Source organism: Leucopleurus acutus, assembly GCF_964270905.1.
Source record: "Leucopleurus acutus genome assembly, chromosome: 3".
Classification (NCBI taxonomy): Eukaryota; Metazoa; Chordata; class Mammalia; order Artiodactyla; family Delphinidae; genus Leucopleurus; species Leucopleurus acutus.
In genome coordinates this window covers 115541624-115557653 of record NC_139145.1, presented here as the reverse complement: position 1 = coordinate 115557653, position 16030 = coordinate 115541624, and the positions used below count along the sequence as shown (strand labels likewise).

The 16030-nt window shown below is 39.7% G+C and overlaps 1 protein-coding gene across 16 annotated transcripts in view; it reads left to right on the top strand.

Moving 5' to 3' along the window:
- The window catches only part of PDE8B (phosphodiesterase 8B), a 384709-nt gene that overhangs the window by 112124 nt on the left and 256555 nt on the right, over positions 1-16030 (top strand). For 10 of the 16 annotated variants that reach the window (XM_082836131.1, XM_082836145.1, XM_082836130.1 and 7 more), the window contains one exon: positions 8678-8758. The exons of 3 other annotated variants lie outside the window; for them this stretch is intronic. In XM_082836131.1, the coding sequence (XP_082692257.1) occupies positions 8678-8758 (81 nt within the window). Of the gene's footprint in view, positions 1-3651; positions 5546-8677; positions 8759-16030 lie in introns of those variants that run through there. 3 more of the 16 variants (XM_082836137.1, XM_082836129.1, XM_082836132.1) reach the window with 3 other exon arrangements.

The following is a 16030-nucleotide window of genomic DNA, read 5'->3' as shown; positions in this document are numbered from 1 at the left end:
TTCTTATATTTAGTATTTGCATGGTATGTCTTATTCTATCCTATTACTTTTAACTAATCTGTGTCTTTATATTTAAAGTAGATTTTTTAAGATAATATATACTTGGTTTAATTATTGTGCTTGGATCATTTACATTTAATGTAATTAGTAATCACAATAATTTAATTAAAATATCTCTATGGTATGATATAAGGCTATCACATTAATATTTGTTTTCTATTTTTTGCATCTGCTCTTTCTTTTCCCCTCTTTCTCTGCATTCTTTTGTGTTGAGTAATTTTAATGATTTTATTTCATATTAGTTACTTCTTTGTTTCTTTTCTTAGTAATTGCTCTTAGATTTATAGTATATACTTTTAAAGTTATCATAATGTACTTTCAAATAATATTATGCTCCTTAGTGTTTAATTCAAGAATCCTACAGTATACTTCCACGTACTCCCTCCCATTCTTTGTGCTAGTTTTGCATTTTACTCCTACATATTTTATAAATACCACAATATATTGCTATTATTTTTGCTATAAAGTTAATTATCTTTTAAAAGCAATAAAAATTTTTAAAAAGTATTTTATATTTACCCTCATATTTACAGACATTCCTTGGAGATATTGCGGGTTTGGTTCCAGACCACTGCAATAAAGCGAATATTGCAATAACACGAATCACATGAATTGTTTTGTTTCCCAGTGCCTATAAAATTTCTGTTTACACTATACTGTAGTCTAGTAAGTGTGCAATAGCACTATGTCTGAAAACAATGTACATACATTAATTTTAAAATATTTTGTTGCTAAAAATTGCTAACCATCAGATGAGCCTACAGTGAGTTGTAATAGTAACATCAAAGATCACTGATCACAGATCATCATAACAAATATAATAATAATGAAAACATTTGAAATATTGCTCAAATTACTAAATTGTGACACAGAGACACAAAATGAGCAAACTGGAAAATTGGCACGGATAGATTTGCTATTTGCAAGGTAGCTAGAAACCTTCAATTTGTAAAAATTCACTATCTGCAAAGTGCAGTAAAGCAAAGCACAATAAAACAAAGGGTGCCTGTATCATTTTAATGATATTCATTTATTTGTGTGTATTCAACTTTCTAACTGGTCTCATTTTCCTTCTGCTTAAAGAACTTTTAAAACTTTTCTTGTAATGCATAATTGCTGGTGATGAATTCTCTCAATTGTTGTTTGTCTGAAAAAGTCTTCATTTACCTTCATTTTTTTGAATATTTTTTCTGCACAAATTGACAGTTTCTTCTTTTTTTTTTTAATATCTTTATTGGAGTATAATTGCTTTACAAGACTGTGTTAGTTTCTGCTTTATAACAAAGTGAATCAGTTATACATATACATACATCCCCATATCTCTTCCCTCTTGCATCTCCCTCCCTCCCACCCTCCCAATCCCACCCCTCTAGGTGGTCACAAAGCACCAAGCTGATCTCCCTGTGCTATGTGGCTGCTTCGCACTAGCTATCTATTTTACATTTGGTAGTGTATATATGTCCATGCCATTCTCTCACTTTGTCCCAGCTTACCCTTCCCCCGCCCCATATCCTCAAGTTCATTCTCTAGTAGGTCTGTGTCTTTATTCACGTCTTGCCCCTAGGCTCTTCATGGCCTTTTTTTTTTTTTTAAGATTCCATATATATGTGTTAGCATACGGTATTTGTTTTTCTCTTTCTGACTTACTTCACTCTGTATGACAGACTCTAGGTCCATCCACCTCACTACAAGTAGCTCAATTTCATTTCTTTTTATGGCTGAGTAATATTCCATTGTATATATGTGCCACATCTTCTTTATCCATTCATCTGTTGATGGACACTTAGGTTGCTTCTGTGTCCTGGCAATTGAAAATAGAGCTGCAATGAACATTTTGGTACATGACCCTTTTTGAATTATAGTTTTCTAAGGGTATATGCGCAGTAGTGGGATTGCTGGGTCGTATGGTAGTTCTATTTTTAGTTTTTTAAGGCACCTCCATACTGTTCTCCATAGTGGCTGTATCAATTTACATTCCCACTAAGAGTGCAAGAGGGTTCCCTTTTCCCCACACCCTCTCCAGCATTTATTGTTTGTAGATTTTTTGATGATGGCCATTCTGACTGGTGTGAGGTGATACCTCATTATAGTTTTGATTTGCATTTCTCTAATGATTAGTGATGTTGAGCACCCTCTCATGTGTTTGTTGGCAATCTGTATATCTTCTTTGGAGAAATGTCTATTTAGTTCTTCTGCCCATTTTTGGATTGGGTTGTTTGTTTTTTTGATATTGAGCTGCATGAGCTGCTTGTAAATTTTGGAGATTAATCCTTTGTCAGTTGCTTCATTTGCAAATATTTTCTTCTATTCTGAGGGTTGTCTTTTTGTCTTGTTTATAGTTTCCTTTGCTGTGCGAAAGCTTTTAAGTTTCATTAGGTCCCACTTGTTTATTTTTGTTTTTATTTCCATTTCTCTAAGAGGTGGATCAAAAAGGATCTCGCTGTGATTTATGTCATAGAGTGTTCTGCCTATGTTTTCCTCTAAGAGTTTGATACTGCCTGGCCTTACATTTAGGTCTTTTATCCATTTTGAGTTTATTTTTGTGTATGGTTTTAGGAAGTGTTCTAATTTCATTCTTTTACATGTAGCTGTCCAGTTTTCCCAACACCACTTATTGAAGAGGCTGTCTTTTCTCCACTGTATATTCTTGCCTCTTTATTAAAGATAAGGTGACCATATGTGCGTGGGTTTATCTCTGGGCTTTCTATCCTTTTCCATTGATCTATATTTCTGTTTTTGTGCCAGTGCTATACTGTCTTGATTGCTGTAGCTTTGTAGTATAGTCTGAGTCCAGGAGCCTGATTCCTCCAGCTCCATTTATCTTTCTCAACATTGCTTTGGCTGTTTGGGGTCCTTTGTGTTTGCATACAAATTGTGAAATTTTTTGTTCTAGTTCTGTGAAAAATGCCAGTGGTACTTTGATAGGGATTGCATTGAATCTGTAGATTGCTTTGAGTAGTATAGTCATTTTCACAATGTTGATTCTGCCAATCCAAGAACATGGTATATCTCTCCATCTATTTGTATCATCTTTAACTTCTTTCATCAGTGTCTTATAATTTTCTGTATACAGGTCTTTTGTCTCCTTAGGTAGGTTTATTCCTAGGTATTTTATTCTTTTTGTTGCAATGGTAAATGGGAGTGTTTTCTTAATTTCACTTTCAGATTTTTCATCATTAGTGTATAGGAATGCAAGAGATTTCTGTGCATTAATTTTGTATCCTGCTACTTTACCAAATTCATTGATTAGCTCTAGTAGTTTTCTGGTAGCATGTTCAGGATTCTCTATGTATAGTATCATGTCATCTGCAAACAGTGACAGCTTTACTTCTTCTTTTCCAATTTGGATTCCTTTTATTTCTTTTTCTTCTCTGATTGCTGTGGCTAAAAATTCCAAAACTGTGTTGAATAATGGTGGTGAGAGTGGGCAACCTTGTCTTGTTCCTGATCTTAGTGGAAATGGTTTCAGTTTTTCACCATTGAGGACGATGTTGGCTGTGGGTTTGTCATATATGGCCTTTATTATGTTGAGGAAAGTTCCCTCTATGCCTACTTTCTGGAGGATTTTTATCATAAATGGGTGTCGAATTTTGTTGAACGCTTTCTCTGCATGTATTGAGATGATCATATGGTTTTTATCCTTCGATTTGTTAATATGGTGTATCACATTGATTGATTTGCGTATATTGAAGGATCCTTGCAATCCTGGGATTAACCCCACTTGATCGTGGTGTATGATCCTTTTAATGTGCTATTGGATTCTGTTTGCTAGTATTTTGTTGAGGATTTTTGCATCTATGTTCATCAGTGATATTGGCCTGTAGTTTTCTTTCTTTGTGACATCCTTGTCTGGTTTTGGTATCAGGGTGATGGTGGCCTCGTAGAATGAGTTTGGGAGTGTTCCTCCCTCTGCTATATTTTGGAAGAGTTTGAGAAGGATAGGTTTTGGCTCTTTTCATAGAATTCACCTGTGAAGCCATGTGGTCTGGGGCTTTTGTTCGTTGGAAGATTTTTAATCACAGTTTCAATTTCAGTGCTTGTGTTTTGTCTGTTCATATTTTCTCTTTCTTCCTGGTTCAATCTCGGAAGGTTGTGCATTTCTAAGAAGTTGTCCATTTCTTCCAGGTTGACAGTTTCTTCTTTCAGCACTTTAAAATATCCCTCCATAGTCTTCTGGATTTTTTAGTTTCTAATGAGAAGTCTTTCATTCTTATCTGCTTTCCTCTGTATTTATTATGCCCCTTTTCTCTGGCTTTTAAATTTTTTCTTTTTATCAGTTTTTCCAGAATTATATTCTATTGTGTCTTGGTATAGTTTTCTTTTGGTTTATTCTGCTTGAGGTTTGTTGAATTTCTTATATTTGTTGAGTCACCAAGGCTCTTTTAGTTTTCTTTTAGCTTTCTCTCTCTCTTTGCTTTAATTTGAATAGTTTTGATTAGCATGTTTTCCTGTTCACCAATCTTTTCTACTACAGTGTCTAGTGCTCTTAGTCCTATCTAGGGACTATTTGATATCAGAACTTGTATTTTTCATATTTAGAACTTGATTCCTTTTTAAAATCTCTTCTTTTAAAAAAATTATCTTCTTACAATGTTTATGTTTTCCTTTCAATAATTGGACAATAGTTATAGTGGCTCTTTTAATGTTCTTATCTGTAAATTCCAATATTTCTCTTATTTCTGTTTCCATTTGCTGGTCTTATTGTTATTGGCCATATTTCCTACTTAGCATACCTAGTAATTTCAATTGTGTGTTAGAGATTTTGAATGTTACATTGTTGAATGTTTAGATTTTGTTTTCTTTAAAGAATGTTGGATTTTGTTTTGGCAGACAATTAAGTTAATTTTGGTTCAGTTTGACCCTTTAAAGAATTGTTTTTAAAATTTTAAATGTATATCTGGAGTAGTCTTTTCCAAGCATTCTTTAACCTTATTCTTAAAGCACGACTCACTGGATTTTCCAGTAAATTTTTGAGTGATCAGCAAGGACTTTCTATGCTGGCTGGTGAGAACTTGGATGGCTTCCAGTTCTTCGTGAGCTCTGAATTGTTCAGCTTACAGCTTTCCAGTCACTCTCTTCCTGGTCTGTGGAATTTTACCCTACTCATGCTTGTCTGAGTATTTAGTAAACTTTCAAGTATCCCTCAGTACTCTTTGTATATATAGTTTCCTGTTTCTGAAACTCTGTCTCATAAATTCCATCTGCAAAAGCCTCTCCAAACTCTGATTTCTGTTACCTCAAGTCAGTGACACCACTGGACTCTGGCTGGGACTCCTTCCCTGCCCCAAGGTATGGAATGTGTCTCCAGGATAAAAGGTAAGGTAATACTGTATACCTCATCTGTTTTCTTTCTCTCAGGGATGACAGTCCTGAGCTACCTATTGTCCAATATCTGAAAATAATTGTTTTGTATATGTTATCTGTTTTTTTAGTTGTTAATGGAAGAAGGGTAAATTTGGTCCCTGTATCTTCATCACAGCCAGAAGTAAGTCCACGCTACAAATATTTATTCATGATCCTACACAAAAGGTTGCCATCTTCTTTTTTTTAAGGTTGCCATCTTGAATGCAATTCTATTTGAAGATATACTCTGAGATATTTTGTGTTCTTTTTTCTTCATTCTTCTATAATTTAAAATATAAACAATGGATATTGCAAAGAAATTTGGAAGAACTGCACTACATTGTTTATAATTGTGAAATTGTCTGTCCCACAATGGCTTCTATGCCTATTTTCCTTTTCCCACACATCCACTCCGAATAGAGCTCATATGACTTTCTGATACAGTATTTAGGCTCTGAAATGACTCTCAGACCTTTCTCAGGGGAAATTTCTAAGCACCTGATAGCTGGAGTTCTAATAATGGCCATTCATGTCTTGCTTCCTACATTTCCTAGGAATAGAGGTTATTTGAAGTTGCGGCATCTCTAACTCATTATTATATATGTTTTATACTTGTACATACAGGAGAACATATTAAAAGTACAATTACTGTGGAAATTTATGCCATCTGAATTATAATAAACTATGAATTTCTTACAAAACTTTCTACAGTTTAGTGCTTAAAATGTCTTATAAATGTATAGACATTGTGGCTGGGCTGTATGTCTCTCAAAAGTGTTAAGAAAGGGAAAATCTTAAATCCTGGCTTGATTCCTTAATTTAACAACATGAGAGAATTCTCATACTATATTTCTCCTAATGTGTCGTTTTCATTTCTAAAATCTAGGGTTGTTTTTTCCTTTCGAAGTTGATGTTTTTGTTGGTGATTTCAAAAAAATCCCCCATTAAGAAGGATCTGAATCTTATCTTTTAGATCTCAGTGAGAAATACAGTACATATTGCCTAAGCCATACACACACACACACACACACACACACACACACACACACACATATATTTAAGGGCTATGTAAGATTTTTATAACTTATAAAATTTTATGACTCCACGCTCAACAGAAAGCAAGTAGTTATTTAGCCATGCTGGGTGGGACTTCAGGTTAATGGTAAACAGAAAGGAGATGTTGAAAGATTTCATATCCAAAGGTAGAAGAAAAGAAGTATACAGAGATACATCATACATGCAGAAATTGTGTACAGAGACAAAACATGTAAAGTACAACACTTACATAGTAAACCACCTCCTAAGTAGTAGCCATTGGTATTATTGTTATTCAGCCAGTGTTCTGAAACTAATTTTATTTGCTTTGTGTAGTTACACTGGCTTGAATTCACACTATCTTCCTCCTCCTATTCCCTAGGACACTGCTTTCCAGAACTTTACTTATTGTTCCTAAAAGTTAGTGAACGCTTGTCTTCCTAGGCTTCAGCACTATATATCAAGAAAAAGAAAACCAGGTATTCTACTGGAAATTTATATAGCTCTGCTGGTGTGCATTTAAACATAAAGTTTACTTCTGTAAGTTCCCCTGCCCCCCGCCCATGCCACAGCATGCTGCCGTGTCTTGAGAACCTGTCCTAAGAAGTCCCTGGCTTGGAGGGGCATCACTGAAACCCACAACTTTACAGTTGTTATAAATTGCCAGATGATAGTGCTTTGTTACATTGCTTTGTAAAATTAAACATTCAGGTTTATGCACAAGTTATATTATGCTTCAGAAAATAAAACATCACAGGTAAAGAGTTTTTTTTTTGTCGTTGTTTTTGTTTCGTAATATTGTTCTTTTATGTATAGCAGTGGTTTTCAAAGTGTGACCTGGCATCAGGAGCATCTGCATCATCTGGGAACTAGTTACAAATAAAAATTCTCAGACCCTGCACTCTGTTCTAGGCAATTTTGATGTATGCTAAAGTTTGACAGCTGCTGGTGTGGCGAACCCTGGAAAGGCTCCTATAGCAGACTTAATTTATTGTAAGCCACATCATATGAGGTATGAAGAAGTAATCAGTCATACCCCCAGCTACTGTTGCCTAGGAGATGTTTAATGGTGTAACACGGGAAGTGCCACGCTGCTGAGCAAATGTCAGACTCCGAGAAGGAAGAGCCTTTCTGCCAAAATCCCTTCTAGAACACCTCCTTTCACAGCCCTAGCAGCCCAAGGGAGAGGATTAAGACATCAGAACCACGGAAGGTGCTAATGTAGGGCCCTTGGGCTGATCTGCAGCCTTGAGGCACCTTTAGCTAGTTAAGAGGGAAAATCCCAGGGCTCAAAAGCTGTCCTCGAAGCAGAAGTATCAAAAGACCGAATTTAACAATCTGGACATGAAGCAAGAAACTCATATCCCTGTGTAGACCAGACTGTAGGGAAACCCAAGGACGTCTTGGCAAAGAGACTGTATTCTTAGCTGCACTGGGAAAGGAGGGCCACGACCTTGTTAGTGTGGAGGACCTAGAAGCTGACATGCCTTCTCACTGTGTGCTGATATGGCCTTTTCTCTGTGTGCGGGCCTGGAGAGAGAGAGAAAGCGCTCTGGTGTCTCTTCCTCTTCTTATAAGGATATGGGTTCTATTGGATTAGGGCCTCACCCTTATGACCTCATTTTACTGTAATTACCTCCCTAATGGCCCTATCTCCAAATCCAGAACAGTCCCTATTATCCCATGCCTGGATTATTATAGCGCCTTACTGATCCTCATTCCAGACTCCCTTCACCAGTCCTTCTTGAATATGCAACCAGATTCACCTCAGTAAATTCGCACTTTGAAGGTACAGTCTTACTGAAAAAACCTCAGTGATTCCCAATGACTAGAATTTTGCCAAACTCCTTACTCTGGCATTTGGTTCCCTGTTAGGTCCGAGCCTACCTTGTCAGCCAAAATAATGCTATACTCTTCCCCCATACCACACACCTTTTGAATAACCTACTTCATTGATCTTCAAGCATTCAGTTTGTGTGCCCACCTCTAGGCCTTTGCTCACATTATTCTCTCTGGAATGGCCTCTTTTCCACTTATTCAAATACCGCCCTTTCTTCCAAGTGCCACACTCCTCAGTGACATCTTCTGCATCACTCCACCCACAGTGATCTTTCTCTCTGCGCTTGGGTTATTTTTCCAAAGCAAGTGTTAACACACTTCTCTGGGTGTGTGTCTGTGTTCCTGATAGAACTGTCTGAGAGTGGGTACTGAGGATGTTCCTTCTTTGCGTCCCTCTCAGGACCTGGCACAGTGGTGGGTGCTCAGTCTTCTTATTGCGTGGATTGGAGGATGGATAGATGACAAGACCGATACTCCTTTGGTAAGGTTTTTTGAGAATCTTAAATGGCATCTCCTCTGAGAAAACATCCATGACCTACCCCCTCTCTATCACATCAATGTATTTTGAATCCCTGTACAAGCTTCACCACTACCAGAGAATTGTAGCGTTTGTTTGTCCTTCCAATCCCCCCATTGTATTCTAACTCTATAGAAGAGACTGTTTCTGTCTTGTTTCCCAGTGCCTAGTTAGTGTCTGATACATGGTAGCCCCTCAGTTAATATTTAATGGAATGAATGAGTGAATGAATGACATTAGCATCACATAGTGTAATGGAATCTTTTAGAGCTTAGCAAAGTGTGTGTACACATAGAGGAGGACCTGCTTAAAATCCTGAACCTTTTTTTATTTTATTAGCCATGAAGCATTGAGGAAATGTCACACTAATTTAGAAACAAATGTGCTTTGCTTTATATATTATATAGCTTAAGTCAAATCAGAGTGAATTAATAATTTAAACCCTGACTTAATACCCCCCAAAATTATAGTGCTGTAGAAAAGTATTCATTGAAGCCATGCAGTCTACTATTTTTTTTAGAAAGCCAATGTTTAACCATTTGGCAAACACAAACTTATTTTGCAAGACAAGAATTTGTTTCTAAATCTAGATTTTTACATGGGGAGTTTCCTTAAGGGTGGTAGGACCTACATTGACTTCCACTACATATAGGAGAATTTTCAGTCTTCCATTTTCTGTCTTCTTTCTTCCCCTTCCAACCTTACCATCCCCACCTCAGGAGACACTGTCTAGTTATCTCATCTGCTCACTGTCTTCTGGATCCACCAAGGTAAATTCTGCCTCTGTGCCTTTGCTCATGCTCTTTCCCTTGCTTGAAAAGTCCTCAGCCTCTGGTTGAGGTCCAACTGACATGTCCCCTTCTCCAGCAAGCCTTCCCCAATTGTCATAACTACTAAAAAGAATTGCCGGTACTGCTCATTTTTGCTCTTATGCCTTGAGTGTCAGCTCATGTATTATGCTCTGTCACTTCTTGTGTGAAAGTCTCATCTCCCTGATTGCTCTAGAAGCTCCTTTGGAGTAAGACTGTACCTCGTGCTTCATTTGTATATTCTTTTATGCCTGATGCTCTTGTGAAATGTATTCACAAGATTTTTGGAAATGAATATTTCATTTTTCATAGCCTAACTATGTGAGTCCAGGAGAATTCTGAAGATGAGTAACAAGAAGACTCTGGAGGCCCCTCTCCAGGGCTGATGCAGCCTGCCGCTGCGCCCCCCCAGGCCCCCCGCCATGGTGTTCTTGTTAATGGTCAGATCACTTTTGAGTACATGGATTCAGGGCCCAGTGTTCAGTGGATTCCATGTTTGGTGACGTTAACCTAAAAAAGTCAGATGTTGGCTGAATCACCTTCCTGCATCTCTTTTTGCATATTCTACAACTGGCTTGGGAAAACTATCCTGTGGGCCAAACCTTCTCCTAAATTTCACTTGGTCTGTGGTAAAACGTCCAAAAAATGATACATTTACAGTTAAACATACAACTTACAACTTATTTTTACTTCCTTAAAAGAGCTGTAAATCCACTTGGTAGGAATATTTCACCATGAAAATGGTTCCCATGTCTTTTTTTGACTCTCACTTTCCTTTAGCCTCTGTACCTTTGTGTCTCTGTGCCTCTGGTTTTGTATTTCCTTTGTAAATTACAGAGAAATTTGTAAAAGACAGAGAAATTATTTCTGTCTCCATTTATGTCTGATCCTTTTCCTTCTTTAATTTTTTCCATCTTCTACCTTCTGTCTGAAAGAAAAAAAATCAGTGGGAGTCCATAAAAGAAAATATAGTTAGCTAGGGAGTTCCCTGGTGGTCCAGTGGTTGACTCCATGCTCCCAATGCAGGGGGCCCGGGTTCCATCCCTGGTCAGGGAACTAGATCCTGCATGCATGCCACAACTAAGAGCCCACATGACGTAACTAATTGTCCCACACACAGCAACGAAGATCCTGTGTGCCGCAACTATGATCTGGTGCAGCCAAATAAATAATAAATATTTTAAAAAATACTTAGCTAAAATATTTTTGAGGAGAGAATTAAGAAACATGATGCTCATTCATGTACATTATCTGTGTATTTGGTGAAATAGTTTTTTTTAAATTAATTAATCAATTTATTCATTTATTTATTTATTTATTTTTGGCTGTGTTGGGTCTTTGTTGCCGTGTGCGGGCTTTCTCTAGTTGCGGCGAGCGGGGGCTAGTCTTTGTTGTGGTGCGTGGGCTTCTCACTGCGGTGGCTTCTCTTGTTGCGGAGCACGGGCTCTAGGTGCACGGGCTTCAGTAGTTGTGGCATGTGGGCTCAGTAGTTGTGGTTCGCGGGCTCTAGAGCACAGGTTCAGTAGCTGTGGTGCACGGGCTTAGTTGCTCCGCGACATGTGGGATCGCCACACAAGGGCTTGAACCCGTGTCCCCTGCATTGGCAGGCAGATTCTTAACCACTGCGCCACCAGGGAAGTCCCAGTAAAATAGTTTTTCACAAAAAGAAATTTGTCGTTCTCCAACTTCTTATCTATATCACTTTACATTCACTTATGAACCTCAACAGATAGACATGCATTTCCCATAGTTGTAATCAATCTACATATACTATATATAAATATTTAATCCATACACATTTAAATAGCGGTATTCTGACTGCTAGTGTAATTTGTTGAGCTATTCCCTAAGTGTTTGGTTTAGATTATCTCCATTTTCATTATTGTAAATAGTGTTGCAACATCTTTGTATAAGTTATTGTTTTATTCTTTTGACTTTTTCTGATGTATATTGCCAAAAGGAGGATTATCAGGTCAAGGCATTCACGGCTTTAAAAACCAAAAACATAGAACATAGCCCTCTACTCAATAAAGAAAAAACCCAAACCCCTTCCATTTTGAGGTATAACAGTTAAGAGAAGAGAAAGACAGAAAAGGAAGAAATGAGAAAAAATCATTCATTCATTCAACAAATATTTCAGCATGTACTGTATGCCAGGCACTAGGAATTTGGTCCATCAGTGAATAGGAAACCAAAAAATCCCTGCCGTAGTGAAGGCTACTCTCTAGTGGGGGAAGATAGAAAATGAACATAATAATAAATGAGCTAATTATATAATAAATTGGAAAGTGATAAGTGCTATGGAATAAGAAAAACAGAGCAGGGGGTGGGAAATCAGGAGTGGTGGGGGGACAGTGGAGGGATAAATAAGAGTTACTCAGATGCTCAGAAGGCAGCATCTGAGCAGACTTAAGGGAAGTGAGGAAGGTAGCCCTGTCCTTTTTGACAGCGTAATTGGCAGAGGGAAGGGCTCCTGGCTAGTATTGTTAGGTGTCTTGGGGAAAGAGCAAAGAGGTCAATGTGGCTGGAGAAGACAGAGTGCTGGTGAGAGGGGAGAGAGCTGAGAAAGGCCGGGCAGGGGCCACGTCAGGTAGGATTTTGTAGGCTCTTGTAAGGACTTCAGCTTCTATTCTAATCCCCCAAAGGAGGCTGCGGAGAGGCTACACTGGACTCACCTTCTTTGGACCTGCCCTTGACGCCTGCCTCGAAGTCTCTGGGATGGGATCAGGAAACTGCTGTGTTTCTGGCAAATTCCTCAGGGTGATTCTGATGAGCAGTTAGGTTGAGGACTACTCTTTCAGGTCAAAAATTCCACTGTTCTAAATTTAAAATAATTTAATAAAAGAAAGTAAAAAATTCACAGCATCCCCAAATGTTGGTGATTTAGAGACGTTGAAGATGATGTAGGAAATCGAGGCCCAGAGGTTAAGTGACTTGCTGGAGGTTACACAGCTACAAGAAGCAGCACAAGTTTCAAGTTCGCCCTTCTCACAGAGTTCAGTGAACCTTCCACTGTGCCAGGCTACCTAATAAACTGTATCGTTTCACTTATCAGGTGGTTAGACTTCCAGTAAGCTCCACCATTAGGAATAAAGTTTGAATTCAGAGTTCTAAGGTTGATTGGTTGATTAAATGTTTGATTACCTAAAGATTAATCTGAAAGCTGCAATTGTTTTAACCTTTATGGTTAAGAATCACTCAAAATGGATTAGTCACATTTTATTCTTCTTTAGAGGAATTCTGGAAGAGTTATACCAATTTAGAATGGGAAGGGACCTTAATTGTTCAGGGTCTTGCAGTGATTCTGGGTCATAATTCTGAAATCAGCTCTTGTTTGACATCAGTATAAAACATACAAGCCGTTCAGCTGACCCTGGACATTTCTGAGGTTTAGAAGAAATTTCTGATTTACTTTGCTGTTTGATTTCTTTCTTGGACATTGGCTGTAGCTAAATTTTCTTAACTCAAATTTTTTTATAATGTTGGTTTTTCTGGCCTTATTCTGTAACTTGAGCCTAAATTTTATCTGCAGTGTCTGAACTTGTAGACTTCGTGGTTATTGTGGAATGCACTGAAATTGTGACATGGGAATTGGTCCAGAAATCACTTACAGGAGCAAGAACTCAGGCCTCAGAGCTTAGCTAGGGAACGATTTCAGTCAAACCATTTTTCCTCCGCTTGCACGCTTCTGCATGTTTCAGTGACCAGATTTGTGCCAGCGATGGGGGCAGGTTACACATTCCCACTGAGAACACTTGGTGGAGATTATAGGGATACATTATTTTTTTCCTTTCACTAAGCCAGAATTGGCAGTGGAAGCCAAATCTGAGAAAGATACTGAAGCTATTGGCTGCTCTGGGAATGGGAGGAAGAATTTATAGCTAGTGCATTTCCCCCATTCCCTCTTCTGCTCCTGCAAAAACTCATATTCAGTGAAAGGCTCCGGTTCCAACCCAATAAGTAATGGTCAGTTAACATACTAAAGCAGCTCAGTCCTGTTCAATAGCCACCTAGGGGTTATTTACTTCTCTCAAGTCTTAATCTTTTTTTTTTTTTAATTTCTTCTAATTTTTTTTTTTCCCTAAATTTGCTTCTGGGTGACTTGTCCCTTCATGACTCAGCTCCTAATGTTCCCCACCAGAAGATTGGTTGTAATTTCTGTTTTATCATAATCTTCTTGCCTTCAAAGCCTCAGTGAGTGACTGGCCCTTTTCTCTGGGAGCTTTCATCACAGTAACCACATTCCTAGAGAAAACTCTGAAGAAGTAGACATATGGCCTGAGAATTAGCATGGCTCTAAATGTCAAAAAAGGCTGACATTGACTGGTAGCTCTGTGAAGGATAATGACTGAAATGGGAGTATATGAGAGAATCATAGAGAAACTTTAGAAACCAGTAACTCCTGACCTAACATTGCATCAGGGAGACTAGTGCTTTTGTAATTTAACTCTAATGATGTTTGCCCAGATTCTGAATGGTCCCTTGGAAGTAGAGCAGATGTCAGCCATCAGGCTTAGGCCTATTTCAAATGGATGACTGTCCCTATATCTCAGTCTTGACCATTTAATGTGGTATTCTTACAGGCATGGATAGGGACAAGGGAGCATGGAAGGGAACTGTGGTGGAAGCTACGATGCCAGGCAAGAAGGACTTATTCCTTCAGCTGGAGGAGTGCTGCCAGCAGATCGCCCTCTGCGCAGCTGTCAGTCTCATAAGGGGATTGCCGCAGCTGAAGAGAGCCACCTGGCCCAAGGCTACTGTGGTGGCCTGCAAGTAACTGCTGATCCACGTAAGAGTATAAAGGCCTATCCTAGACCCAATTCAGGACAGCTCTGCTGCATCATCCCGTTTCAGAATTTTCCCTGCAGGGTTGCCTGAGGCTTTTAGTGAGGCTGTAGTCTAGCTCAGTTTCTCCCTGCTCAATCTCCACTGCCCCCTCCTACTTCCCTCCCTCCCTCCTTTCCTTCCAGATGTTGATTAGGGTCCTAGAGTATTTACTCATAAACCTTATGCCTGCTAAACACCATTTCAGGATCTGCTTCTTGGGAAACCCAACATGCACAGAAATTTTATGAGCGATTTGCCTGTCCATTAGAAAATATAGACTTTCTCTGCATTAACTAGAGATACACTTTTTCATGTCATCAAATATATATATTTTTAAAGAGACCAAAAGTTGGAAAGTTCTAGGGTTAAACGGAGAAGAGAAACAGAAGTAGAAGACTTAGGTTAGCTTAGGTTAGTTAGACTAGGTTAGGTTAGTTCTTTCTCCTCTGTATATCTGAATTTGAGATTTGCTTCTCTATGAAGGTTAGAAGCTGTAAGATAAAGTCTTGATCCAGTCATTCCCAAATTTGATGTTAGGGGGAGAGAAAGGGAGGGAGGAACCAAAAAAATTATTTTAAATGGGGTACTTCTTTGTGCTTTGCATCAGGACTCTGTGTTCTTGCCTTTAACCTTATAAGCAACTCTACTGTTGAGTCCTTCCTTGGCCTATCCATGAGATGCTGTGGCAGCAGGCAGGATCCCCCCAAAAAACCAATGAATAAATGAGCAGTGGTGCCTCGAAGCGCTAACCCAGATTGCACAGCGGAGACGATGATAAGCAGCCTTCTTCTGAAGGTATTCTTGCTCCCCTCGTGTGAAGCTGTGTAGCCTCACTCAGGGGAGTGAGGGGAGGCAGTTTTGACAGCCCAGCCTGGGGTGTCAGGCAGAGCAGTGGGCAACGGGAGGCTGGATGGAGTAGAAGCCAGGGTGAAAATTTAGTGACACCCAAGGAAGAGGTGAAAACTCTGGAGGAGAAATCCAAGAACCACGCGAACAGCTTCTTTCTGTTCTTTCTTTGGATCTTAGAATTTGTGTGTTCAAGTGCTTGGTCCTCTGCAGGGCCTCTCGTCCCTTGGCTTGACCTCCAGATGATGAGTAGACATGGAATGGACTTCGCTTGAAGACTGGGTCGCCCGCCATCCAGCTCAGCCTTCAGAGTGCGTGGGGAAGCGGGGGACTATGGAGGCATGAATTCTCTCCTCAATGCTCTGAGTGTACTGGGGGGCGAGCAAGTCAGATGGGTGCGCATGGTCTGGAGGGTCCCTACAGGGCGTCGTGGTGTTTTACTGGGATGTTGCAACGTGTTCGTGAAAGGCCAGAAGCTTGTTGCGGGGCTCCCCAGGCTACACCGCCCTTCGGGGCCGGCCCGGGGTGTGTGCCGTGAGGGGAAGAGGGGCTGGGGAACCGGGGGGCGGCCCCGGGACGGGTGCAGGAGGGATGAGGCCTCTGGACAGCGGAGGAGGGGAGGGCGCCGAGGCGTGGTGCACGCTGCCGCGCCCTGGGGCCCCGGGGGCCGAGCCGGGCGGCGGGCACTCTCTGCTCAGCCCTGGAGAGCGCGGGGAGCGGCGGGCGGGGCCGAGGGGCGCAGCGGGGCCCGAGT